Source organism: Bos indicus x Bos taurus, chromosome 19, assembly GCF_003369695.1.
Source record: "Bos indicus x Bos taurus breed Angus x Brahman F1 hybrid chromosome 19, Bos_hybrid_MaternalHap_v2.0, whole genome shotgun sequence".
In the NCBI taxonomy this organism is placed as follows: domain Eukaryota; kingdom Metazoa; phylum Chordata; class Mammalia; order Artiodactyla; family Bovidae; genus Bos; species Bos indicus x Bos taurus.
In genome coordinates, this window is record NC_040094.1 from 53,677,480 (window position 1) to 53,704,756 (window position 27,277).

The 27,277-nt window shown below is 46.1% G+C and overlaps 1 protein-coding gene across 4 annotated transcripts in view; it reads left to right on the top strand.

The window, feature by feature from the left end:
* Window positions 1-27,277, top strand: part of TBC1D16 (TBC1 domain family member 16) — an 88,895-nt gene that overhangs the window by 50,180 nt on the left and 11,438 nt on the right. For 3 of the 4 annotated variants that reach the window (XM_027518137.1, XM_027518139.1, XM_027518140.1), the window contains exons 4-8: window positions 22,722-22,883; window positions 23,941-24,088; window positions 24,977-25,144; window positions 25,680-25,828; window positions 26,451-26,585. In XM_027518137.1, the coding sequence (XP_027373938.1) occupies window positions 22,722-22,883; window positions 23,941-24,088; window positions 24,977-25,144; window positions 25,680-25,828; window positions 26,451-26,585 (762 nt within the window). The remainder of the gene's footprint in view (window positions 1-22,721; window positions 22,884-23,940; window positions 24,089-24,976; window positions 25,145-25,679; window positions 25,829-26,450; window positions 26,586-27,277) is intronic. The other variant, XM_027518138.1, reaches the window with a different exon arrangement.

Below are 27,277 nucleotides of genomic sequence, written 5' to 3' on the forward strand. Positions count from 1 at the left end.
TGGCTGTTTCACCCCAAGAAGCAGAGTTTCCGAAGCCCGTCCTCCCCTGTTGGTAAATACCCGTTTTGCTCTAAGAAAATTCTGTCAGCCAGCATCCCAACCCTGGTTTGCCTTAAATGCCCCGAGCCAAGCAAGCAATGGCTTGGTGCCAAAGGATGCTCTGGGTCAACCTGGAACCAGGCCCAGGGGACAGAGGAACAGAAGGGAGGAAAAGGATCCAAAGCGGTGCTGTTTTGATATCACTCATGGGACGTGGTGCTCTGAACAGAATTCAGGTTTGTGGGGTCTGCCGTGTGGATGGAATTTCAGTGAATGTAAATGAGTAGCCAGCACCCCACCCAAGAGTGAAAGGGATTTTTAATTAACTGTCATTATGATTTGTGGTCTTGGGTCAGGAGTGGTAGAGAGTGGCAACCAACATTTCCTCCGAGGCCCCTCAGCACCCAGGGCCCAGTCATCGGTCCCTACCCTTGATACCAGCACCTGGTGTGGAGTCCCGAGTCACCCACGACTCCCCTTCCAGCCTGCAGAGACTGAGGGTGCCGAGCCAGACACAGGAGGGCACAGCAGGGCTACCCCTGGGCCGTCATCAGTCTGAGCGTCCCAGACGGCGTGTTGGGCAGAGTCTGTCAGGACGGGCTGTCTCTGCCTCTGGGGCTCCTGGATGGTTCACGGGACTGGCTGAAAAATGAGAAGGAGCCACATGGAAGGTGCAAAGCCCAGAGCTCAGAATCCAGAAGGTTCTGGCTCCCAGCTCCTCACTCCCTCCCACCAGCTGTGCTTCTCAGCTGGTCCCTCAGTGTCTTCATTAGGAAAATGAACCCACTGGCTTCCTGATCTTTGAGGTGCTTCTATGACCTCAAGCTCTTTCTCTGAAGAAACCTTACTTACCCTGACTCATGCCGCAGCACTCCAACACCCCATGCCCTTCCCCCAGAGGCTTCTTTCTGGAAGGACACTCCAGCCCAGCAGGTACAGTCCACTGATTCATGTGATGGCCAAGCAGTCCTTGCCTGAAGCTGAGAGAGAAGGCGAGCTTGGGCTGAAAGCCTGAAAAAGAGTTCATGAAATTTAATCAGATGCCTAAGGGGAACACCTAAATTTAGTCAAATTATTATTAGTATTCATTCCATTTTTAAATTGCCTAGAGGAACGTCACCGAAAAAGTTGGGAACCACCAGCCTGAGTGGTGACGGTTTTGTTCTGCAGACCTGGGGGACCTGCCAAGGGACTGCAGGGGTCCTGACCTACCACACAGGGCTGCCCCCAGCACCCACACTGTGAGCCACTTTTGTGGGTGCAGGGATACATGACCCAGAGGGTCCAGGTGGAGTGGGTGCCAAGGTGGGGTCAGGCAAAGCTGATATATTTAGCCATGATAGACACATACAGACTCACAGGGACCTAGGCTTCACCAGCCCTAGGCTCTGGTCAGCAGAGCCCCCCTGCCCACCCATAGCAAGGTCCCTGGTCAGCGAACCCCTAGCCCCCAAGAGTCCACTTCTTGTTACTGAGTCTCTGGCCTCCACCTCTACTGGTTCTGCAGGCTGGGCTGGGTTTTTGGAGGAAGACCATAGAGTCCCTTCCCTGTGTGACTCGGGCCCAATAGATGGTAGGTGACTTTTAAAGGGTGATGGCCAGTTTCAGGAGTTTTTGCAGGAAAACCATACAATATTAATGTGATGCCTTTTTAAAATTAAAAAAAAATAGTTGAAGTATAATCAATTTATTATATTGTTAGTTTCACGTATACAGTGTAGTAGTTCAGTATTTTACAGATTATACTCCTTTATAGGTTATTACCTATAATAGGGCTTCCTTGGTGGCTCAGAGGTTAAAGCGCCTGCCTGCAATGCAGGAGACCCGGGTTTGATTCCTGGATTGGGAAGATCCCCTGGAGAAGGAAATGGCAATCCATTCCAGTATTCTTGCCTGGAGAATCCCATGGACAGAGAAGCCTTGTGGGCTACATACAGTCCGTGGGGTCGCAAAGAGTCGGACACAACAGAGCAACTTCATTTACTTTATAGGTTATTATAAGACAGTGGGTATAATTCCCTGTGCTGTACAGTATATCCTTGTTGCTTATGTATTTTGTATATAATAGCTTGCATCTGTTAATTCCATGCCCCTATGTGTCCCTTCCCCCTTCCCTTTCCTCTTTGGTAAACACAAGTTTGTTTTCTATACCCGTGAGTCTATCTCTGTTTTGCATATGCACTCCTTTGTATTATTTTTTAGATTCTACATATAAGTAATAACTTGCAGTACTTGTGTTTCTCTGGTTTATTTCATATAACATAATACTCTCTGAATCCATCCACGCTGCTGCAAATGCAGGATTTCATTTTTTATAGCCAAGTAATATTCCACTGTGTGTGTGTATGTGTGTGTATCTCACATTTTTTAATCCAGTTGTCTGTTGATGGGCAGTTGGACTGCTTCATGTCTTGGCTATTGTAAATAGTGTTGCTATGAATGTTGAGATGAATGTATATTTTTGAATTAATGTTCTTGTTTTTGTTTCCGGGTATATACCCAAGAGGAGAAGAATTGCTGGATCATATGACACATTTATTTTTAGTTTTTTTTTAATTTATTTTTTGACTTTTTTTTTAATTGAAGGATAATTGCTTTACAGCATTTTGTTGTTTTCTGTCAAATATCAGTGGAAGCTCTGTACTGTTTTCCATAATGACTGCACCAATTTACAAGGTGGCTTTTTTTTTCAAGGTGCCTTTTTATGACACTAAATTACCTGACCTGCGAGGTTCTTTCTACTCCCAGCCAGCACTTAGATTACAACTGAATGTTGGTCCCATAGAAACGACACAGGAACATGTCTCACACCCAGGTGTTTGTGACAACCTATGTTTCCTCTCCTGTCCTACCCGTTCCCCCCATCTTCCTCTAACATCACTTAGTTGGTTTGGGCTGGTGTCGTGGTTTCATTTTGAAAGGGTCATGTGACTGGCCGTGAGGACTGGGCTGAGCCTGACAGTGAGGATGCCCCGGCCTGTGAACATGTGTTCTCTGCCTGTCTCTGTGGCTCAGGGTGTTGTCTGGATGGCCGCTGTGGGCCTTGCCTTGATCAGGGCCTAGGTCTCACCGGAACTTATGTCGCTCATAGTTTTCTGGGTCTTACAAAACTTCCCAAGTGCAACCATCAATGGGCTGAGTGTATGTGGCTAATAAGAGCACTTGGTTTAGAAATATCGTCTTTTCTTACCCATGTGAAGTTCCTATAAAATCTAGGGGGGATGTGTGTCTATGTTTTGTCCTTTTTGTGTTTAGAAAGCTGTCTCTGCTATTGTCTTCTCAGTGAAGTCTGTCTCTAGGATGAAGTCAGTTGGGAATGAAACAGAACAATTGGTTCTCAGAAGCCTGGTTCGGGAGCAGCTAGGAATGGTCTCTAGGCTGCTTGGGCTATTAATTATTTTGCTTTATTTATTAGAGGTACCCAGCATCCCTTAGCCTCCAAGCATATTTGCAAAATGCCTTAAGGGAAAAAGAAAAACAAATGATTCCTGCCATCAGAGTCTCCAGCCCATAACGAATGATGCTGTATAATAACGTTCAGTGGGAAAAGCCCCAGAATCCCGTGTACATCCTGAGTCTACCTGTGTAACCATCATAGATGCATGTGATACATGGACGCTCAGAAACTCAGGAAAGCAGTCGGCTTGGCTGAGTGAAATTTTTCTTAGTTTTACTTAGAAATCTGATGATGTCGTGCTATTTGACTCAGAAAAAAAAAAAAATTAGAAGAAAAACAGCACCCAGAGGACTAGTGGGTTCTCCCCTCCTACCTGCCAGCACCGCTCCCCCTGGCTGGCCAAAGGAGAAGAGAGGCCTAGCCTGGTTATCTTTTCCTAAATTGTGTTGGTAATAAACCTGAATAACGTGCCTGCTCTCCTCCTCCCCGTGATTTACACCTTTCATAATTAGCCCTGCGCAGCATCAGAGCCGCCCAGCAGAGTTAATGGCCTGAGCTCAGCCACTGTCCTCCTGGCTCCCAGCAGAGCTAAGCTCTCTGCACCAAGAACTGTGATTGAAGTCGGGCCGGCCCGTCCTTTCTGCAGCTCTTGAGCCCCTTGAAAGGGACGGGAAAGCTATGTCGGTCTCAAGTGTGGCTGATGACACCCCAAGCTCAGCCAGGGCAGGTTCTGGGGGCTGAAATAGCAAGATCCAGGGCTTCTATTCTGATAACTTCCCATTTCCACTTATGTCAGAGATGACCCCTTGAGCCCAACAGAGCTAAGTTCCTGTGGTGATCGTCAGCACCAAGGTCTCCTAAAAGATTGGGAAGGGAAGTTGCCATAATCGCTAACGTTTAGCTCTGGCCGACCGTTCCGGAAGTGACATTGATTGACTGTCTCTGGGTGCACAGCAGGTGGCAGGGGGGATCTGCCAGCAAAGCCCAGAGCAGGGCCCCACAGTGTCCGGGGTCAGTAGAGACCAGGCGGAGTCCACCCCAGAGGGTAAATTCAGCCGCCACTATGTGTGCGCGTGTGTTTGTACGCACGTGTGTGTGATGTTAATTACAGCAGACGTGCTTACAGTTTTGCTTGCAACAGTCAGCTTAGAAATGGCCAGAATTTGAGAGCCTAATAGGGTCTCAGAGATCAGAATCCAGCCACTGTCACCTCCATTTTACAGAGCGAGGAATTAAGGTGCAGAAAGTAAGACTTCCTTTGTCATCCACCTGCAGCCTCCCCCTGCCAGGCCCTTATGGGGTGAAGATTACAAAGACGGTTAAGACAGCATCCCTGCTAGAGGGCATGACACATCAGGAGTGGCTCAGAGGCTGGGAAAGGGCTCAGGGCCAGGGGGATGAGGGGTCAGGGAAGGTGGGCTCCCTGTCCGTGGTGGAGGGCAGCTGCCCCACACCCACCGTTGCTGCCCCATCCCTCCTCCTGGTTAACAGAGTCCTAGTGAGGCTCCCAGAGTCAGGGTACAGGGAACACAGATAAGACAGTCTCTCCCTGAAGTCGTCACTCACGGAGGGCTCTGCCAGACCCCAAAGAATGAGGAGCAGAGAGGTGTAGGGGACATAAGGGTACAGGGGAGGAGGGTGTGTGTGTGTGTGTGTGTGTGTGTGTGTGCGCGCGCTCTCTCTCTCTCAGTCATGTCCGACTCTCTGTGACCCCATGGAGTGTAGCCCACCAGGCTCCTCTGTCCATGAGATTTTCCAGGCAAGAAGACTGGAGTGGGTTTCCATTTCCTACTCCGGGGATCTTCCTGACCCAGGGATTGAACCCGCATCTCCTGCTTGGCAGGCAGATTCTTTACCACGAGCACCACCTGGGAAGCCCGCAGGGGAGGGAACATGAGTGAAAAAGCGAGGACTCGGGTATGGGGCTGGAGTTGGGAACAGCAAGAACTCTGGAGCCTGAATTTGCAAGGAGGTGGCTGGGCTGGCTGCACTGTTGGAAGGCAAAGGACATCCCACCCGGTACTGACCTCCCAACAGCCACAGGCTGCTGGCAGAACAGCAGGCTGCACCTAACAAGCAGACAGAACAGCAAAGTCCACTCAGTGTATCTTGGGCCCTCAGCCCTGTCCCAATGCTTTCCTCTCCCATCTCCGCATTTTATGGCTGAGAAGGCCAGGGCCCAGTAGAGGAGATAACTGGCCCAAGACCACATAGGCTGGCTGAGGAGCCGAGCCAGGACTGGTCCCAGGCCTTCCAGGATCCACGCTGAGTGAAGGGAGGATTTCCCATCCAGTTTGTCTTTGGCAGAAAGGATGTAGCCATACCCCAAACATGCCTGACGTGGCCGTTCATGTTGCAGTACTTAAACACACATGTGTGTGCGTGCTGCCATGACATGTCCTCCAGTATCCTCCTTCTCTTTAGAACTCTCCTTCCTGTAGTTTTAGTTGGCTGCTTGTCAGTCAAGCAACATTTGGAAGCCCTATGTGAGTAAATGCCATGTGATTAGTACATGATAGAGGATAAAGAGATGCTTTCTGGGGACTTCCCTGGTGGTCCAGTGGCTAAGCCCCTGTGCTTCCAATGTAGGGGGCCCAGGTTTGATCCCTGGTCGGGGAATTAGATCTCACATGTCACAACGAAGACCCGCACAGTCAAATAAGTAAATAAAAATAAATATTTTTTTAAAAGAGAGAGATGCTTTCTACTGCTGCACAAGAGATAGTATAGTGGTCAGGGCCCAGCGTGGCCTTGCACAATGACTGGGCCTCTCTGGGTGTCAGCTGTCACATCTGAAAAGTGGGCATGCTAGCAGCGATGTAGTGGGGGTGCTGTATGTATCTTTAGGACCTAAACTGCTCTGTACGTGTTGGTTCTTACTTTATCCTGTCCTCTAGGCTTTGTCTGGGCAAGGTACAGTTAGTAAGGTCAAGGTCACAGGTTGATCTATATGTAGACTAGTTAGCTTTTTGGAAACAAAGCAGAACTCAGAAACGCCCAGTGTAGTGAAGCTGGCATCATGGACCACCCTGCATGATGTCCCCCATGCCCTGGCTGGCTGCCTGGCCTAGGAATGTGTGGAGACTGTGGGGGCGCAGGACATCAGTCCTCGTGACCAAGCGAGGACTGTTGCCCTGAGACCCAGAGGCTTAGCCAGGTCGCTGCAGAGCCCCATCCAATCCAAAGTAGCTTTGAAACAGTCCCTCGCTCGCCATAGTCCAGAGTGGTACTCATCTCCCCATGTGTGGGCAGAGGCAGGCTTCGTCAGAAACTGCATCTGTGCTGAGGGCTCTAGGGACAAAATTTCTCAGCTGTCAGTGGCAGGTTTGGGTGGTTGAGGGCCTGAAGCTGGTGACACACAGACGGAGTTGGTGGCAGACTAGAGTAAAAGTGATCTTTGTCTTCCCCAGTCACAGTGGACCTGTTGTGGCCACGGCTCTGAATGCCCTCTCCTACCTTACTCATCCTTTAAAATCAGGAGCCTGGGGCTCCCAGAACATCCTGGTTGCCCAGGTTTCCTTCTTTTAAGCAATCTCTTTGTCTGACAATCGAGTCTTCACAAGGGCCCTGGCAGCCCTTTAAGTAGGCGCCACAGGATGCGAGAGTTCTGAGGAAACTTCGCTGCTAGTGGGGCCAAGTGTGTGACTGTGCAGTGCGAGTGCCACAGCTATGTCAGCTGGCCGACTCTCCCACCGGGTGGATTACACAGGATCGCCTTGTTTGTTCTTCCTCGAACCCCTCAGGCAGATTTGTGGACTTCGACTTTACCGAGTAGGAAGACAAAAAACCAAAGCAAAAACTTGCTTCCCCGAAACCCGAAGCCCTGTCGATGGGGAGGGAACACTGCCCAGACGAAGGGGCCTTTCTGGGCCTTTTTGTTTTTTAAAAAACAATATTGGTTTCTTTTTAAAATATTTATCTATTTTTGGCTACTCTGCTCAGCTTGCGGGATCTCAGTACCCTGATCAGGGATTGAACCAGGTCCGCGGCAGTGAAAACCTGGAATCCTAACCACTAGGGCATCGGGGAACTCCTGTTGGGTCTTTGTGAGCTTTGCCTTCTCTCAGGGTCCCTGAGGACAGAGCACATCATGTCGTGAAGCAGCGGAACAGCCCAGCTTCTGCCAGGGGTCACTTTAAAGAAGAGACAGTAGATAGGGGGAGGGAGGTTGCCCCAGGTACAGTACAGAGGTCCCCCCCACAACCAGGTCAGAGATGGAAATAGGACAGGAGTTCCACAGGGAGACGTCACGCATAGTCACTTTGGAAGCAAAGCGACCAGCCTTCTACCCACTCTATTGATGTTCTTAAACTTATTCCACAAACTCTTCATTATCCTCAATAACGCACCTCCATGGCAGGGTTTCCTTCCTTCCCACCTGTTGGTCTGCATGGCCTTTGCATGGGTCAGGGGCTGGCCAGTCCTACAGCTGATCCAGCATGGGCATCCACGCCAGGAAGATGAAGGAAAGATAAAAAAATATTATTTGGAGTGGGGGGAACTAAGAATTCTAAATCAGAAAACCATTGGGTTTTTTTTTTTTTAATATTATTACTGGGATAAAACACAATTTACTATTGCAATCATTTTTGGAGTTTAAAAATTTTTTTTAATTGGAGGAAAACTGCTTTACAGTGTTGTACTGGTTTCTACCACATAACAATGTGAATCAGTCATAGTTTAAATATATATATATATATATATCTGCCCTCTTGAGCCTCCCTCCCCTGCCCCATCACACTCCTCTAGGTCATCAGAGAGGGTCAGGCTGGGCTCCGCATACTATAGAGCAACTTCCCCCCATCTCAACCATTTTTAAATGTACAGTTTGTAATATGAAGTACATTCACACTTTTGGGCCATCACCCATCTTTAGAACTCTTTCATCTTGTAAAACTGAAGCTCTATTCATTAAACTCTTAACTCCACGTTCTCTCTCTCCTCCAGCCTCCAATAACCTTAATCTGCTCTCTGTCGCAATGAATTCGGCTCTTCCAGGCACCTCATTTAAGTGAAATCCTATAGAATGTGTCCTTTTGTGGCTGGCTTACCTCGCTGAGCATAAAGTCTTCATGGTTCATTCATACTGTAGCCTGTGTCAGGATTTTGTTCCTTTTTAAGATGGACTAATATTTCATTGTATGTGGTGACCACATTTTGTGTATCCATTCATCTGTTGATGGATACTTTTTTTCATATATTTTAGAGACATGGGTATTATGAATAAGGCTGCTGTGAACATTGGTTTGCAAATATCTGTTTGAGTCTCTGCTTTCAATTCTTTGGGATGAGATGACCTGATTAAAATATCAACGAAAAAAGAAAAGTGTTGGTTGTTCAGTCATGTCTGACTCTTTGCAACCCCCATGGACTATAGCCCACCAAGCTCCTCTGTCCATGGATTTCCAAAATACCAATGCCAGGGCCCTTCTTAGAATAATTCCAGCCAGCCCTTCTGGCTTCCTTATTATTCCTTCTGCTTGTGCCCAGGCTCTTCCTTCTACCCAGAGATACTCAGGACCAACCCCTGTGCCACTGCACTGGGACTGAGCCTTTCCAGGGGCCACAGCCCCTGCTCTGGGTGATGCCTTCCTCTGACACCTCCAGTTCTTTGGGGCTCTCTGACAGCAGCAGCTGGTCCATGTGGTGTTATCATCCACGTGCTCATGGTCCTCAGCTTAGCTTTCCTACGAGATTCCCATCCTCTGGTGGGCAGGGGATCGGCTTCTTCTTGTCCTCCTTGAATGAAGTCAAGTGTTGTAGAGAAGAGCGACTGATTGACTGTAATGAAAGGGAAAGAAAGTGAAGTCACTCAGTCGTGTCCGACTCTTTGTGACCCCATGGACTGTAGCCTACCAGACTCCTCCATCCATGGGATTTTCCAGGCAAGAGTACGGGAGAACAGTTGGAGAAGGCGATGGCACCCCACTCCAGTACTCTTGCCTGGAAAATACCATGGATGGAGGAGCCTGGTAGGCTGCTGTCCATGGGGTCACAAAGAGTTGGATACAACTGAGCGACTTTACTTTCACTTTTCACTTTCATACATTGGAGAAGGAAATGGCAACTCACTCCAGTGTTCTTGCTTGGAGAACCCCGGGAACAGGGGAGCCTGGTGAGCTGTTGTCTATGGGGTCACAGAGGCTGACATGACTGAAGCGACTTAGCAGCAGCAGCAGCAGTACGGGAGTGGGTTGCCGTTTCCCTCTCCAGGGGATCTTCCCAACCCAGGGATTGAACCCTGGTCTCCCACATTGTAGGCAGACACTTTACCATCTGATGATGCTTTACTATTAATGACTTCCTAGGGGAGTCATTAATGAGTCCAGGTGAATAAATGATTACACTGTTCTTTTGTAATTGTGCCTGAGCCATTGTAAAATGATGTCTGCAAGTTACTTTTTAAATACATGAACACGTGAAGCAAGGTAAGAATCCCCAAGCTGCCAACAAAGACGGCTTCTTGGAGGGCACACTGGACAGGATAGCGAGGTGTTGGGAGGGGCTTTTCCACTGCTGATTTTGCACACTTTAGTATTTTTGAATTTTTTACCACAAAAATGAATTTATTACTTACAATATTAAATAATAAAAAAGCAAGGAGTATATTTTTAATGTAAAATTATTTATAATATGAGATCATTTCCATTCCTTCACTAGGAGGAAAGTTAAACTCAACAATGTAAGAGCAAAATGAATCTCTCTTCCCAGGGTAACGCCATTTTCCCCATAGTGATGGGCGCCTTTTCCAGCGTGCGTCGCTTACTTGACCTATTAATGCTCTCTGCACTCTCTGCTTTACTGGCTTTTCTCCCCGCCTCAGGCCTCACCCAGGCTCCCCAAGACCACCCTCAAGAATGTCAGCCCCTGAGCCTCCCACCTCTGTGCCCACGTCCCCATGACACAGTCACTTCCTGACGTGTCTGCCCCTCGTTCTCCACCAGAATGAAGGTCTAAATGTCTGGCAACATTCAGCCATCCCCAGAACTGGGAGGCACTGAGAACTTTGTGTTGAGTAAACAAATATTGGCTGAGGTCACGCTTTGTGCCTTTGCCAGGAGATGTTCAGGCTGAATCAGACAGGGGAGATGGGGGACACAGGGACTTCTTTTTATTGAGATATCATTAATGTAAAATAAAACTCACCCTTTATTTCTTTTTAAAAGATATTTTATTGTAGTTCATTTTGCATGAATTGAAACACAGAGATCTTTTTTACTTTTCGGCCATGCCACTCGGCATAAGGGATTTTAGTTTCCTGATCAGGGATCGAGCCCGCACCCCCTACAGTGGAAGCACAGTCTTTACCAGTGGGCCACCAGGACAAAGTTCCAAAATTCACCCTTTAAAACTATACAAAGCAAGGGCATTTAGTTCATTCACAAAGTTGTACAACCATCCCCACAATCAAGTTCCAGAATATTTTCATCATTCCAAAACAGTAACTCCAAACCCATCACAGTTAAAACTCACTCCTCCCTTCCCTTGGCTTGTACCAGCCACTAACCTGCCTTCTTTCTATGGGTTTTTCTGCTCTGGATATTTCATATGAAAAGTGAAAGTGAAAGTCACGTCTGACTCTTTGCAACCCCATGGACTATACAGTTCATGGAATTCTCCAGGCCAGAATACTGGAGTGGGTAGCCTTTCCCTTCTCCAGGGGATTTTCCCAACCCAAGAATCGAACCCAGGTCAGGGAAGCCTAGGTATGTGGCCTTGTGTAACTTGTTTCTCTCACTTAGTATGTTTTCAAGATTCCTCTATGTTGTAGCACATATCAGTATTTCAGTAATTTTATATTCACTAATTTTACTAATTTACTAATTACTAAAATTTCACTAATTTTATATTTCATTGTATGGATATACTGTATTATGTTTATCCATTTTTCAGTTGATGGACATTTGTGTCATATCCCCTTTGGGGCTATTATGAATAATGCTGCTATGCACATTAATTCATATACAAGTTTTTGTGTGGATATATATTTTTAATTTTTTAGGAGTGGAACTGCTGGGTCATATATGGTAAATCTGTATTTAACTTTTGAGAAACTTCCAAAGTATTTTCCACAGTAGTTGCACTAATTTTTATTCCCATCAGCAATGTATAAGGGTTCTAATTTCTCCACATCCTCACTGATACTTATATTTTCCGTCTTTGGTTTTTATTATAACCATCCTAATATGTGAAATGGTACAATATTTCACTGTAGTTTTGACTTGCATTTCCCTCATGGCTAATGCTGTTAGGCATCTTTTTATGTGCTTATTGGTCATTTGAATATTTTCATTGGAGAGACATCTATTCAGGTAGATCCATTGTTTAGTTGGATCAATTGTCTTTTTAGTGTTGTATTCTAAATTTTTCTTTTTTAAAATATAGCCCTTTATTACATATGTGATTTCAAATGTTTTCTCCCATTCTATGGGTTGTCTTTTTATTTTCTTGAGAGTTTTCTTTGAAGCTCAAAAGATTTTAATTTTGACAAGGTCCAATTTATCTCTTTTTTCCTTGGATTGCTTGTGCTTTTGATGTCATTGAATAAACCACGGCCTAATCCAAGGTCGTGAGGATTTATGCCTATGCTTTTTCTAAGAGTTTTATACTTTTAGCTCTTCCATTTAGATCTTTGATCCATTCTGAGTTAATTTTTTGTAATGGGATGAGATAAGGGTCCAAATTCCATCTTTTACACATAGATATCTAGTTGTCCCAGCACCAGTTGTTGAAGACTATTCGTTCTCCCACTGAGTTGTTTTGGCAACCTTGTTGAACACCAATTGATCATCAATGTATGGGTTTATTTCTGGACCATCAGTTCTATTCCATCGATCAATATGTCTTGTCATTATGGCAGTACCTCTTTATAGTGAGTTTTGAAACTAGGAAGTGTGAGTCCTCCAACTTTATTCGTCTTTTACAATATTGTTTTGGCTGTTCTGGGTCCCCTTGCATTTCCATATTATGTTTAGACCAGCTTGTCAATAACTCCAAAAAAGGCAAGTAGGATTTTGTTGGGGATTGTGTTGAGTGTATGAATTAATTTGGGGAGTACTGCCATCTTAACAATATGAAGTCTTCCTATTCGTAAGCACGGGATGACTTTCCATTTCTTTCGGTTCAGTTCAGTCGCTCAGTCATGTCTGACTCTTTGAGACCTCATGAACCACAGCATGTCAGGACTCCCTGTCCATCACCAACTCCTGGAGCTTACTCAAACTCATGTCCATCGAGTTAGTGATGCCATCCAACCATCTTATCCTCTGTCGTCTCCTTCTCCTTCTGCCTTCAATCTTTCTCACCATCAGGGTCTTTTCCAATGAGTCAGTTCTTTGCATGAGGTGGCCAAAGTATTGGAGCTTCAGCTTCAGCATCAGTCCTTCCAGTGGATATTTAGGACTGATTTCCTTTAGGATGGACTGGTTGGATCTCCTTGCACACCAAGGGACTCTCAAGAGTCTTCTCCAACACCATAGTTCAAAAGCATCAATTCTTCAGCACTCAGCTTTCTTTATAGTCCAACTCTTACATCCACACATGACTACTGGAAAAACCATAGCTTTGACTAGATGAACCTTTGTTGGCAAAGTAATGCGTTTGCTTTTTAATATCCTGTCTAGGTTGATCACAGCTTTTCTTCCAGGGAGCAAGTGTCTTTTAATTTCATGGCTGCAGTCACCATCCGCAGTGATTTTGGAGCCCAAGAAAATAAAGTCTGTCACTGTTTCCATTGTTTCCCCATCTATTTGCCATGAAGTGATGGGACCAGATGCCATGATCTTGGTTTTTTGAATGTTGAGTTTTAAGCCAACTTTTTCACTCTCCTCTTTCACTTTCATCAAGAGGCTCTTTAGTTCTTCTTTACTTTCTGCCATAAGGGTGGTGTCCATTTGTTTAGGTCTGTGCCTCAACAATACTTTGGTAGTTGCTATGCAAGTCTTTTACTTCGTGTGTGTGTGTGTGTGTGTGTTGTAAATGGAATTGCTTTCTTAATTTGGTTTTTGGATTGTTCATTGCTAGTGTATAGAAATGCATTAATTTTTGTATACTGATCCTGTATCCTTCAACTTTGCTGAATTCATGTATCAGTTTTAACAGGTTTTTTGTGTGTGTGTAGATATGAATTCCTAAGGATATTCTATATGAAAAATCCATCATCTGCAAATAGAGATGATTTTACTTCTTTCCTTCAGTCTGGATACCTTTTTGCTTCTTTGCTTTTCCTTGTCTAATTGCCCTGAATATAACCTTCAGTAGAATAGAAGGGGTGAGAGCAGACATCCTTGTCTTGTTTCTGATCTAAAGGGGAAAGGTTTCAGTCTTTCACCATAGAGTATGATGTTAGCTGTGGGTTTTTATAGATGCCCTTACTAAGATTGAGGAAGTTCCTTTCTATTTTTAGTTTGGTAAGTGTTTTCATCATGAAAAGGAGTTGGATTTTTGTCAAATGTTTTTTTCTGCTGCTATTGAGATGGTTGTGTGGTTTTTGTAATCTTTATTAATCTGGTTATTACATGACTTGATCCTCATATGTTAAACCACCTTTGCATTCCTGGCATAAATCGCACTTGGTCATGGTGTATAATCCTTTTTAGATGTTGTTGACTTTGGTTTGCTAGTATTTTGTTGAGAATTTTGTGTCTCTATCATGAGGGATATTCATTAGGGCCTAGAATGCTATGTTCTTGTGATGTCTGTCTGGTTTGGGCATTAGGAACTGACTTAATGCAAAGTCCAAAGCAAAACACACCAAAGAGAATGATAAATTTCTAAGGATTTTGCAAGAAATAAGAGAAAATCAGCATGTTTGGGGTACCTGTGATACATCAGATACTCTCCTTAGCAGCTTCCCTAAAGTCAAGGGAAAACAGAGAAACTGGGTCTTGGAGAGTGAAAAGAACAGGAATAGAGGCTAGAGAGCAGGTAACCCAGGGGGAGGAACCCGAGGCAACTGCATGGAGGGAGGGCCTTATAAGGTAGAAAGGATATGAGTTGTCCAGTTTGCCTGAGATATAGTGGGAGCATATAAAGGGGTATAACTTAATTGAATAATATTCTCCTAAATCCATATCCACCTGGAACCTCAAAACTCAGCTTTATTTATAAAGAACATATTTACAAATGTAATTAGTTATGAGGAGATCATTCTGGATTAGAGTGAGCCCTAATCCAAAGACTGGTGCCCTTACAAGAAAATAGAACAGAGACACAGAGAGCCACACCCAGAGGGAAGAAGGCCATGTAAAGACAGAGGTAGAGACTGGAGTGATGTGTCCATGCCAATGAAAGCCACAGACTCCACCAAAAGCTGGAAGAAGCAGGGAAGGATCATCCCCAAGACCTTCACAGGGAGCTTGGCCCTGCTGACACCTTGACTTCAGACTTCTGTTCTCCAGAACTGCAAGAGAGAAATTTCTGTTGCTTGAAGCCATTCATTGTGATGCAGTGATATAAGGAGGTGTGGGCAAAAATGACCTGATATTACCGTGCACCAGGCTGAGGACTGGGGCTTCACTGGTGGACAAAACCTGATTGCTGACGGTTTGAGATCCAGGAGCATGGGGCAACGGGGAGCAGTAGGTATGTGTTCAGGGGCATTCTTTAAGAGATAGTTTTTAAAATAGAGGTTTTTTTTTTTTCCTCTGTATCTTCCTTTATTTTCTTTTTAAGTCATTGCCTTTGTCTCTGGAAGTCACACATCAATAGGTGTCAGGAATTTGAGCTTTGGATGAGCCATGCCTGGTCCATCCCTGCTCTGCCATTTACCACCTGTGAAATTTGAGGATGATGTTCCTGGTCTCAGTCTTCTTAGCTATAAAATGGAGTTAATAATATCTCCTTCATAGTGTTAGTGTGAGAAAATCTTTAAAGCAATCAGCAGAGCTCCTGGCACATAAGAAACCTCAAATAAATGGTAACCAAGATAATGATTGGTTATTGATACCTGACTTTTTCCTTTTTTTCTTTTCAAAATTATCCTTATTGGTTTTACAATATAAAGGTTAATATGGACTTGTTTAAAAAAAGATGGAAGATCAACTTATTATTTCTGAGTATCGAAATGATACATTATTCTTTTTAGAAAATATGTAAGATAAAGAAGAAGATGAAAACAAACTATAATGCCACCTAGAGATGATTTTTATTGTCATTTTGGTGTGGTTTTCTATTTATCTATTTAATGTAGATATAAAATATTTATAAATATACATTATATACAAAACTATGTTGTATCATATTTCATATAATTTTCACCCTACTTTCTTGATTCAACATAATAGCATTTTCTTTCATCATTAAATACTTTAATAAAATGTTTCATACTAGCTTAATGGCATTGTATCATATGCATGTGCCACAATATATTAAAATATCCCTGGGACTTCCCTGATGGTCCAGTGGCTAAGACTCCACACTCCCAATGCAGGGGGCCAGTTAGGGAACTAGATCCCAGATGCCACACCTGAGAGTTCACATGCTGCAGATAAAAAAACCCATAAATAAATAAAATATTTTTAAAAGCTTAAAAAAATAAAATATTCATTTTTGTTAGAAATCTGGTAATCATATTGAGTATTGGTGTTTTTTACAACTTTATTGAAGTATAACTGAGTTACAATACCTGCATATATTTAAAGTGCACAGTTTGCTGAGTTTTGACATATGTGTACACATTGTGGTTTCCATTTCCATTTCTCTTGTAATCAGTAATGTCCTATGCTTATTTGCCACTTTATTTGGCGAAGTGTCTTTTCAAATCTTTTGGCAATTTTAAACTTGTGTTGTTTGTTTTCTTTTTACTGGGCTTTGAAGGATCTTTATATATTCTGAATATAAATCCTTCATCAGTTATATACTTTACAAATATCTTTTCCCAGTCTCTGGCTTGACTCTTTTATTTTTTAACAATGCCTTTCAAAGAGCAGTTTTTCATTCTAATGAAGTCCGATTTTCACTTTTTTCTTTTATAGATCATGCTTTTGGTATCACATCTAAGAAATTTATCTAACAGCACTATTGAATTTTAAGAGTTCCTCATACATATTCTGAATACAAGTCTTTTATTGGATATGTGTGTCATGAATATTTTCTCCCAGGCTGTGGGATGCATTTTTGTTTTCTTTAATGATGTAATTTGAAGAAAAGAGTTTTCAGTTATCTAATCTATTATTTATTTTATGTTTTGTGCTTTTTGTTTTTTAAGAAAACTTAGCCTATTCTAAGATCACAAAAAGTATTCTTTTATGGATTCTTCTAGAAGTTTTACAGTCTTGAGTATTATATCTAGGTCTGTGATCTATTTTGAGTTCATTTTTGTTTATAACATGAAGAAAGTGTTGATGTTAATTTTTTCATATATTCAGATATCCAGTTGATTTAACAACATTAGTTGAAAAACCGTTCTTTTCTCCACTGAATTGTTTTTGCATTTTTGTCTAATTTTTTTTTGTCAATTATATTGGCCTATTTCTGGGCTGTCTATTTTTTTCCATTAATTAAAAAATTTGCTCTTTAACCAATACCAAACTACACTGATTACTGTAGTTTTTAATAAGTCCTCCAACTTTCTCCTCTTTTTAGAGTTGTTTTGCTTATTCTAGGACTTCTGTATTTCCATATGAATTTTAGAGTCAGCTTGCCAATTTCTACCCAGAAAATTCTTCTGGAATTTTGATTGGAATTGTGTTGAATCTGTAGATCTATTTGGCAAGATTACCATCTTAACAATGTGACCATTTCAATCTATGGACATGGTATATCTCTTCATTTATTTAGTTTTCCTTTACTTTCTCTCAGCAAGGTTTTGTGTTTTTCAGTGTAAAGGTCTTGAATGTCATTTGTTGCACTTATTCTAAATATTTTATATGGGCTTTTTGCTACTGTAAGTGGAATTTTTTATTTATTACATTTTCCAGTTATGTGTTACTAGTCTTTAATAATGCAATTAATTTTTGTATAATAACCTTTTATTTTTTTAACTCTGTTAAATTCACTGATTAGTTCTGAGTTGTTTTGTAAATTCCATGGGAATTTTTTCATGTAAACAATTATATCATCTGCAAATGGGGAGTTTTACTTCTTCTTTTCCAATATTTATGAGATTCAGTTTCTTTTTTGTCTCTTACAGAGCATAGAACCTTCCAATCATAGGGGGAAAAAATTCAGTCTCCTACTATTGAGTGTGATGTGAACTGTAGAATGTCTGCAGGTGCCCTCTATCAGTTTGAGATGTCCTTCAATTCCTAGTTTGCTGACAGCTTTTCTTCTGAATGAGCATTGGACTTTCCTCAGAGGCTTTTTTGTGTCTATTCACATTAAGTGTTTTTTGTAGGTAACTATGGCTGTTTTCTTAGGTTCAATACCTGGAAATGAAAGTAAAGGATGAAAATAAATAAACATTTTTAAGGCTTTTGCATTAGATTTCCAAATTGCCATTGAGAGAAATTTGGCTGGCATACAGTGCCCCCAGCCATGCAAGAGTACTTTCCCAAATCCTTACCTACACTATATTTTATAACCTTTTAATTATTGCCAACTTCATAGACCTCCCCCTAAATTGTATCTTGCTTCCATTTGCCTTTATTTCATTACTCTGAATATGAAAATGTTATTGGTTATTTGTGTTTATTCTCTAGTGATTGTTTTTTCATGTCCTTTTGCCGTTTTTTTTTTCCTGTTGGGCACTCATTTTTAAAATTTTTACATACCTTTTTTCATACTAAGGATATTAACCCTTATCATATATATGTCTCAGTTTGTTCTTTGGCTTTTCATTTTTTTAAACAGATTTTATTTTTTAGAGCAGTTTTAGATTCATAACAAAATTACGAGGAAAGTACAAAGATTTCCCATATGCCCCCTGCCCCAACAACGTGCAAAGCCTCCCCATGACCAACATCCCCACGAGTGGTATGTTTGTTACATTTATAACAGTGACATCATTACCCCCCCCCCCCCAGTTTACATTAGGATTCATTTGGTGGTGTGCACTCCATGGGTTTTAACAAATGTATAATGACATGTATCCACCACTATAATCTCACACAGAGTAGTTTCACTGCCCTAAAATTTTTCTGTGCTCCACCTGTTCACTCCTTCACAGTCCCAATCTCTGACAGCCATTGATTCTTTTACTACTATCTACATAGTTTTGCTTTTTCCAGAATGTCATAGAGTTGGAATCGTGTAGTATGTACCCTTTTCAGATTGACTTCTTTCACTTTCCTCCATACCTTTTTCATGGCTTGATAGCTCATTTCTTTTTCTTGCTGAATAATATTCCATCATCTGGATGTACTGGTTTGTTTATCCATTTATCTGCCAAAGGATATCTTGGTTGCTTCCAAGTTCTGGCAATTATGAGGGGCCACCAAAGGGCGGCATTAATTTCAGCCTCCCTCCCCCAGTCCTCCCCACCTCTACTCCACATGCACACAGCACGATTTCCAAAATCTCATGCGCTTCCCAAGGCGCTGTGTCCTGTGCACCCCATGGGACAGGCTAAGGTTTACGGAAACCAGATCCAGGATGGACACTCACTCTGGCAGAGTCCAGGGTGAAGGCTTCTGCTCCCCCACTGTGGTGGAAGGACTGGGGCCCTGAGGGGAAGAACCCTGGAAAGAGGGCCCCTCACACACCTTCCGGCAGCAACTTGCCTCTAGGCAAAAGTCTGCTTAAACCCTTTTACAACTCCTGCGGGGGAAATTATTTGCATTAATTAATTGACTAATTAATTCCAGGCACTATACTTGGAACCTACAGCTGGGGTTCCATTGACATACTGTTCAACTGACTCAAAGGCTTAGGAGGAACAAAAGCAAGAGCCAACTTAGAAGTTTGGATATTTAAAAATGTCAGAGTCTGGCCGCAATGTCTCTTTGACCTTGAGAACCACAATTCAATAATTTTGGAGGAAGGGAATTCCCAGGCAATGGTTAGGACTATGCTTCCACATCAGGGGGCCTGGGTTGGATCCCTGGTTGGGGAACTAAGGTCCCACATGCCTTGAGGTACAGCCAAAAAAAAAAACCCAAAATAATAATTTTGGAGGTTTCTTTCCTCCTGCTTGAGCTTTTTCTGAAAACAGACACTTCCGGTATGTATCAGTCATCTATGGCCCTATAATGGAGGACTCCAAAACTTAGCAATTTAAAACCACTGCATTTAATTTGTTCACAGTTCTTCTGGCTGGACTGGGCCAAGTCTCACCATTCTACTGGGTGCTCTGGGGCTTTCTCAGCAGCTGTCACCAACTAGGGGCTCAGCCAGGTACTGGGTCTGTCATGGCCTCTGTCCATGAGGTTTGGAGACTGTGGTGCTGTGAGCTGGGTTTCTCTCTCCTTGTGGTCACTCATTTGTACCTGCGCTTCCTCTCATGGTGGTAGGAGTGTGCCAAGACGGAGCATGCAGAAGCCTCTTGAGGCCAGGCTCTGGAGCTCATAGGATGTCACTCACGCCATATCCTATGGATTAAAGCCACTCAAAAGACCAGCTCAGTCTCAGAGGTGGAGGAATGGACACCACCCTAGGAATCTGAGGCCATATTTAAACTCCCAACTCTGTGCCTGACATTGCTGTGATTATCAGGTAGACAACACATCTGCTATGTTTTGCAATAACAGAGTTGACTTTTCTTTTTCATTTCTGTTTTTGCATGTTGGTGATCCTCAGAAAGAAAATTCTGTATTTCTTAGAGTTTAGCATCTTCTAGTTGTACCTATAAAACAGTTTTAACTTCTAGCATATTGAGAGTTATTGCCCTAAATAAACCTTCCTTATAATTTTAATGTACCACACATAATAATTTTATGAACAAGCCAGGTTATATGCAGCACATATGAATATTCCTAAAACCAAAGGGCTTTGCATGTATAAAAAGACAAAAAAATAAAAATTATACATATTTCAAATTTCCCAAGATTTTATTTCCATTTTTTTTCTATGACTTTAAAATTCCCAGACATTTAAAATTTCATCCAAGGCATGGGTATTAAATCTTTGTGTCCTGTGCCAGGCCTGTACTGGGAGCTGGAGGTGCAGAAGAGCAAATGAGATACAGCCCTTAACCCCATGGCAATGGATCTTGAGGCAGAAACAGATGTGGCCCTTGGTGACCTAGATGACTGTACGGACATCTGTTACGACAGTCCCAAAATAACGAGAACCAAGGCTTCCATCAACTTTGCTCCAGTTTGAATGGTGGAACCCCAGCTGTAGGTCCCAACACAAGGTCTTGAATTAATCAATCAATCAATTAATTAATGCAAATAATTTCCCCTGCAGGAGTTGTAAAAGGGTTCAGGCAGACTTCTGCCTGGGGGCAAGTTGCTACAGGAAGGTGTTGTGGGGCGGGGGCCCTCTCTCTGGGGCTCCTTCCCCTCAGGGCCTCAATCCTTCCACCACAGCAGGGGAGCAGTAGCTTCAGCCGTGACTCTGCCAGAGCCGGTGTCCATCCTGGATCTGGTTTCTGCAAACCATGGCCTGCCCCGTGGGGTGAGCAGCACGCAGCATGTTGGGAAGAGCATGTAGATTTTAGAGGATCGTGCTGTGTGTGTGTGTGTGGAGTGGCGGTGGGGAGGGCTGGGGGAGGGGGGGCTGGAAATAATGCCACCCTTTAGTGGCCCCTCTCTGGCTGGGCTTGGAGGTGAGCCCGGATGGGCCGGCCCAGTCGGGAAGCATGCCAAGCACATGCTCTCTGGCCACTGCGGCCTCATTGTTCAATAAGCAGATTATGAAATGCTGCAAGAAGCGGCTTGGTGGGGGGCTGTCTTCAGCCCTGCGGCCTGCCTTGTTTTGCAAACAATCATTGCATAGTGCAGCCCGGTCAGGGTCCCCTCAGGAGGACAGGGAATCCCTCAGCCTTTTTGGGTCTGAGTTTGTCGTGTGGCCGCGTGCTTCAGCTTGTCTGCCTTCCTCCCAATCCGGCTGTCTGTCTTCACCTGAGTCTGTTTCCTGGGAGACCCCAGGTGCCCCTCAGAAATGGGGGGACTTGGCTCCACCCACCTCCTTAGGCAAGTAGGGAAGAACAGCACACCAGGCCCGGTGCTGTTCTAGAAGCAGCAAAGGTTCTAAGGCCAGTCTTCCTCTTTGAGGAAGTTCCGAATTAGACAGATGGTGCGTCAACAATCTCGGGTAGCTTCCTTGGGAGACCTGGTGCCCATCTGAGGAAGAGGTGCCTTCAGATTAATTGCCTCCGACACTTTTATGTTCTTGGTTTAAACAGGAAAAGCGGGATAAAGCGACTGCAGTCTTAGCTCTGCAGGATGTTGGGGTTGAACTGATGTTTGCCTTTACTCTGACTATATTTTAGCAGTCATCTGCTAGAGTTTACTATGAAATCTCAAGAGACATCACTTTACCTGCAGTGTAGCTGATTCCATGAAATAAAATATTTTGCAACCAAGGGTCCAAATAAAACAATGAAGTTTTTAAAGAGGCAGAATAAAAGAATGATGCGGTATTGCTGAACTTTGAACTGAGAGGCCATCGAATACCCTGGTAAAGATGTATGCCACAAAGCTTGGGTTCAAATCCCAGCTCTACCACCTGCTAACTGTGTGACCTTGGACAAGTTACTTAACCTTTCTGAGCCTTAGTTCCTGTTCTGTACAGTGGGGATAATAACCACGCATTTCCTAGGATTATTGTGACGATTATATGTGATAAAAAGCACAGGGCTAGTGGTTAACACAGAGCCAGGCTCAACTAAGTGTTTACTGGTAGTATTAATAGGATTGCAGCCGAAATGTTTCCTTATGGAACCAATATTTTTTCAGGAAAATACTGAACCAGTGTGAACCCAAATGGAAGCCCCATGCTGTCTAAAATGGTCATGAAACAAGCTTCTTTTAGCAAGCCTTGAAAACCAGGGTGCCCAGCACCAAGCGCTGTTCATTCTACTAGAAGGCCTGTTATTATCCTCACTTTGCAAAGGAGGAAACAAAGGTTCAGAGAGGCTTGCTAACTTCCCCCAGGGTCACACAGCGAGGGCTCAAACCCAGTCAGTAGGACCTCAGCTGTCATTATGACAGCCTAGTGCCTTTACAGAGGTAGGACAGAATTTGGTCACAAAAGTGTTTCCCCATCCACATTAAAGTACCTGTGATGGGATTCATTCATTCATTCATGGATGTTCATGGAGAACCTCTCTGCACGATGTGCTCCGGTATGTCTCTGAGCAGACACACATGTTTAAACGGTTTCCCCAAGCCCTCCCTGCCTGCCCTTCCCCCCATGACTGCACGACAGACAGGTGTAGTCCTCACATTACTTGCTCCACCAGCTCCCCCTCCAGCATGGATGCCCACCTGCAGTTCCCGGACGGCAGCGGCCTCCTACAGCCCCAGCGCTGGGATGAGCCGCAGAGGGCTGGCGCCCTGGAGCAGATCTGTGGTGTGTTCCGAGTGGATTTGGGCCAGATGCGCTCCCTCCGCCTCTTCTTCAGGTGAGGCCCTCTTGGCCATGTCCAGGAAGCTGCCTGTGCACCTGCCGTGTCCCCGGGGGGCCATGCTTGGGTCTAGGAGCCTGACATTCCCAACTGTCTGCTTCCCAACATCACTAGTGCCCTGTAGGCAGTGCCCCACAATGGCTGCCCCGCAGGAGCCTGGTCTGGGTAGCTCCCAAACTGTTTCCTCTGCCTTCAGCGTGATAGTAGCAGCTGTTGCTTGCGCTCTGGTTTGGGGGAAGATGACAAACTAGGGCTACAGAGAGAGCAGTGCTTGCAGGGAGCTCCCGGTCACCCAATCAGAGGCCCAACCACTCAGTGCATACTCAGGATAGGCTATGGCTTTCTAGAGGGAGGCACTATTTTCTTCATGATGGGGGACCATCCCTTTCAGTTCCCCACCTAATGGCTACCTCATGTCTCTCTTCCTGAAAGCTGCAAGACAGCACCAGCCAAAGACCAGTGCTTCAAAGAAGCAATTGTGCCTCTGGGGGCATTCCCAGACCCAAAGCCCCATCCTGCCTTTCAGGGAAGGCCAGTCAAGGTCGGGCGATGGTCCTGAGGCACATATTGTGAATTTCCCTGGAGGATTTTCCCAGAGTGACTTCTGTGCTAGATGGAAAGCCCACTGGAGGGGAGTTCCTTAGTGCCCACCCATCTGGGTTCCAAATCTGATTTCATGTCAGGGCATCCACCCCTAGGAGATGGATGATATGATATCATGATATCTCCATGGTATCCAGGACAGAAGGGAGGATGTGACCTGGCCGGCAGGGGTGGGGACTGAAGGCTGCTGTGGCAGATCTCCCGGGGCGAGGACAGTCCCACCTGGGGCCTCCCCAAGAGGGAGCTGCTTTGCCTCCTTCAGCAAAGAGGGTGATGGCTTCTGTGAGGGCATAATTCTCTCTGCTTCCCGCCAGCAGCCAAACTCCTGGGGGACTTTCTGTTTCCTGCCTCTGAGGTCGAGTGATAGTGGCCTCTGATTATACTTGGAAATAAAAACCCGTGTTTACATATTCATGGGTCTGTTTTCTTCCCCCCTCCAATGGCCGCTCAGCGATGAGGCCTGCACCAGTGGCCAGCTGGTCGTCGCCAGTCGGGAAAGCCAGTACAAAGTGTTCCACTTCCACCATGGTGGCCTGGACAAGCTGCCTGACGTGCTTCAGCAGTGGAAATACTGCGCTGAGACGCACCTCAAAGACCAGGTAGCTAGGGAGGGGGGAATGGGTGCTGCCCCACCCCTCCTCTCCCCTTCCAACCCAGACCAGAACACCCACTCTCTCCCTTGGGAGTCCCAGGCCTCAAGGGTGTGACCCGTGGTCGCTGGGGGCAAACAGAGCAGCAACTTCGGGTTTAAAACATGTGCCCAGGCTTCTAGTAAAGGCAGTACTCCACATTTGAAAAATCATGTTTTGACAAGGCTTCCTGCCATATTTTCCTCAATCTACATACAAATGTAATAAGAGCTCTTTAATTATCTGTTTAAGATAGTGTATGTGCTTATTAGAAACGGGCTGACTTTAAAATTCCTTTCCTTCCCACAGAGCCTCCTGCTGGCTTCCCTTATTACAGTAGCATGGCTTTTTTTTTCCCCCTACATTGAACAACCTTTGATTTTTGAATTAAATGTCAGCTGCAGTTTTGCCCTGGATCCGTGACTGCCCGTGGAGACAACCTGACAGGCGGGCTCCCCGCTCGCAGAACAGCCATCCCTTTGTATGTGGCCAATCACATGTAATTTATTGCAGGCCCTCCCGGCAGAGGGAAGTTGGCCGTCCCAGGCATTAATTCCGTCTTTGCGGCGGGGCCGGAGGGAGAGTGGAGGGGAGAGGCGGTCGGTGGGAGTGGGCCGGGAGCCGGGAGCGCGAGGGGGGACCATGGTAAGCGGACGGTATTTTCATTTTAATTACGTCTAATTACACTTGCCATTTAGGGGTTTGTATGCGGGGGAGAGGCGTCCCCCTCCTTTCAGAAGAGGGGAGGGGGGGGAGGCGTTTACATCCCGCGAAGAGCGCGGGCTGGCTTCGAAAGCCGAGCGTCTGAGCCACTGTTCCATACCCCCGCCCCCCCGCCCCGACGGTCCTCGCGTCCAGCAGGTCGCCGACGAAAAGACGTGTATGCAGTTCTCCATCCGGCGTCCCAAGCTGCCGTCTTCCGAGACACACCCCGAGGAGAGCATGTACCGACGGCTGGACGTGGCGGCCTGGCTCCGCCACCTGAATGCGCTGGGGCAAGTGGAAGAGGAGTACAAGCTCCGCAAGGTGAGGCCCGGCGCGCCCGCGGGCCCGGCGGCTTCGAGGCCAGGGGTCGGGGCCGCGCCCACGGGCCGCAGCCTCCGGCCGGGTTTCGGGGGCGGGGGAGGGGGCGGTCGGTCGGTCCGCTGACGCCAGCGGCTGTGTGAACGCGCCCGATAGAGCGATCAAAGCCGCTGCGATGAAAAAGCAACCTCCGGAGCGGGTTCGGGGTACCCCGCGACAGCGTGTATAGAAGAGCTCGCAGCCCGCGCCCGCGATTCCAAAACCGGGATTAAGGCCCTGACGTGAGAACGACAGGTTAATCTGAGCGCCGCACCAGGGGGGGGCATTGACATTGAAATGAGCCTGGTTTGTGTCCTGTATGGGAATGGGGGGCCGGCATTTTCCCCTTCTAAACATGTGCAAATTGCAGCGATCTGAATCAAGGCATCAGTTGTCAAGAAGGCGCAGCAAAGCCACCAAAACACAGATCTCCGGGGATTTGGGGGTGCTTTGAGCGGTCCTGCTTTGGCCCCTCCCCAACTTTTGCCGCTTCCTCCAGGCCATTTTCTTCGGCGGCATTGATGTGTCAATCCGAGGGGAGGTCTGGCCCTTCCTGCTGCGTTATTACAGCCACGAGTCGACGTCGGAGGAAAGGGAGGCGCTGCGGGTGCAGAAGAGAAAGGAATACGCCGAGATCCAGCAGAAAAGGTGACCGCGGCGCCCGACCGGGGCCCCCCTCGAACCGCGAAGGGGAAACCCCCGCCTCCCCCACTCCGGAGCCGCGGAGGGAGATGCCATTTGGAAAGGCAATTTGAGGTGCAATTCAGCATTGATAATATGTTCCGTGACCCATAGTTTCCTTGGAAAATGGGTCTCCCAGGACCGTGAGCGATGGGTCTGGATAAGTGCAGTCATTACCCCCGCACCCGGCCCCGGGACTGGCTCTCTTTAGCTCGCATGTCAAGGTTTTAGAATTCTTTTTCAACATACTTAACGAGGCGCTGACATCCCACCACTGAACGCCGGGGTGGCAGCGGGGCGGGGGTCGAGGGGAGGGCAGCTGGGAACTGGGATTGCTGAGCTCTGTTGGGCCTCCCTGACCCTGTAGTTTCGGTGAGCTCTCCCCCAGAAGCTGGGACCGGTGAGACCGAGTTAATTTGGGAAAGCCTTGTGCCCAGCGCCCCTACCTTGCCCAGAGTAAGTGGCAGCTGGAGAGTTGGCCAGCGACCCCAGTTCCCATCTTTGAGCGGGGCGGGAAGGGGCGCCCCTGGTGGCCTGGAGCGGGTGGGACGCTTGCTGACCTCCCAGCGGGCTCTCTGCTCCGTGCCAGGCTCTCCATGACCCCTGAAGAGCACAGAGCTTTCTGGCGGAACGTGCAGTTCACCGTGGACAAGGATGTGGTTCGGACAGATAGGAGCAACCAGTTCTTCCGAGGCGAAGGCAATCCCAATGTGGAGAGCATGAGGTACCGCCTCCCCGGCCAGCAGGGCTCCTTTCCAACTGGGTTTCACTCCCATCTGCCGCCCCGAAGCCTCACCTCACCCCTCAGGTCTCAGCTGACCCTCTGGGAAGTGGACCAGCCGCAGAAGCTTCTGCAGGGGTCAAGGATCTTTCTTCTAGGCTCAGTGCCCCAGAATCAGAGAGTCCTTAGCTATTTCAAGCAATGTCAATGGGCCCCTTATTGTCCTAGTGACCCAGGGAAGGCCTGAAGCCCCTCCCAACGGTACCAGCAAAGGCCCCACCCCCTGGGCATCCACCAAGCCAGTTGCTTGGCCCACACCAGCTGTGAACCCGCCTCCCCCGAGTGTCTCCCTCTCCCATTGGGTGGTCCTCTGGGAGATCAAGCCACACAGGGGCTGAGGCTGGCATCTTTGACATTCTGTTGCCTCCTGGCAAATAATTGCACAAAATTAGCAGCCCATAAAAAAAAGTCCCTGCCAGCCCACCCTTTGTCACAGGCAGTCGACCATTAAGAAAATCAGACCCACATTCCTCCTTGCTCTGCTCTAGAGAATTGGGGCTGGTGAGTGCCTAAGTGCAGGCCCTTACCTTCCCCAAGCTCTGGAGATGATCCCAGGAGCTACTCTCTTTCCTCTAAGATCAAGGTGAAGCACGGGGGCCTGGAGAACCCAGAGGCTCCAGCCCGGGGTTCTACTG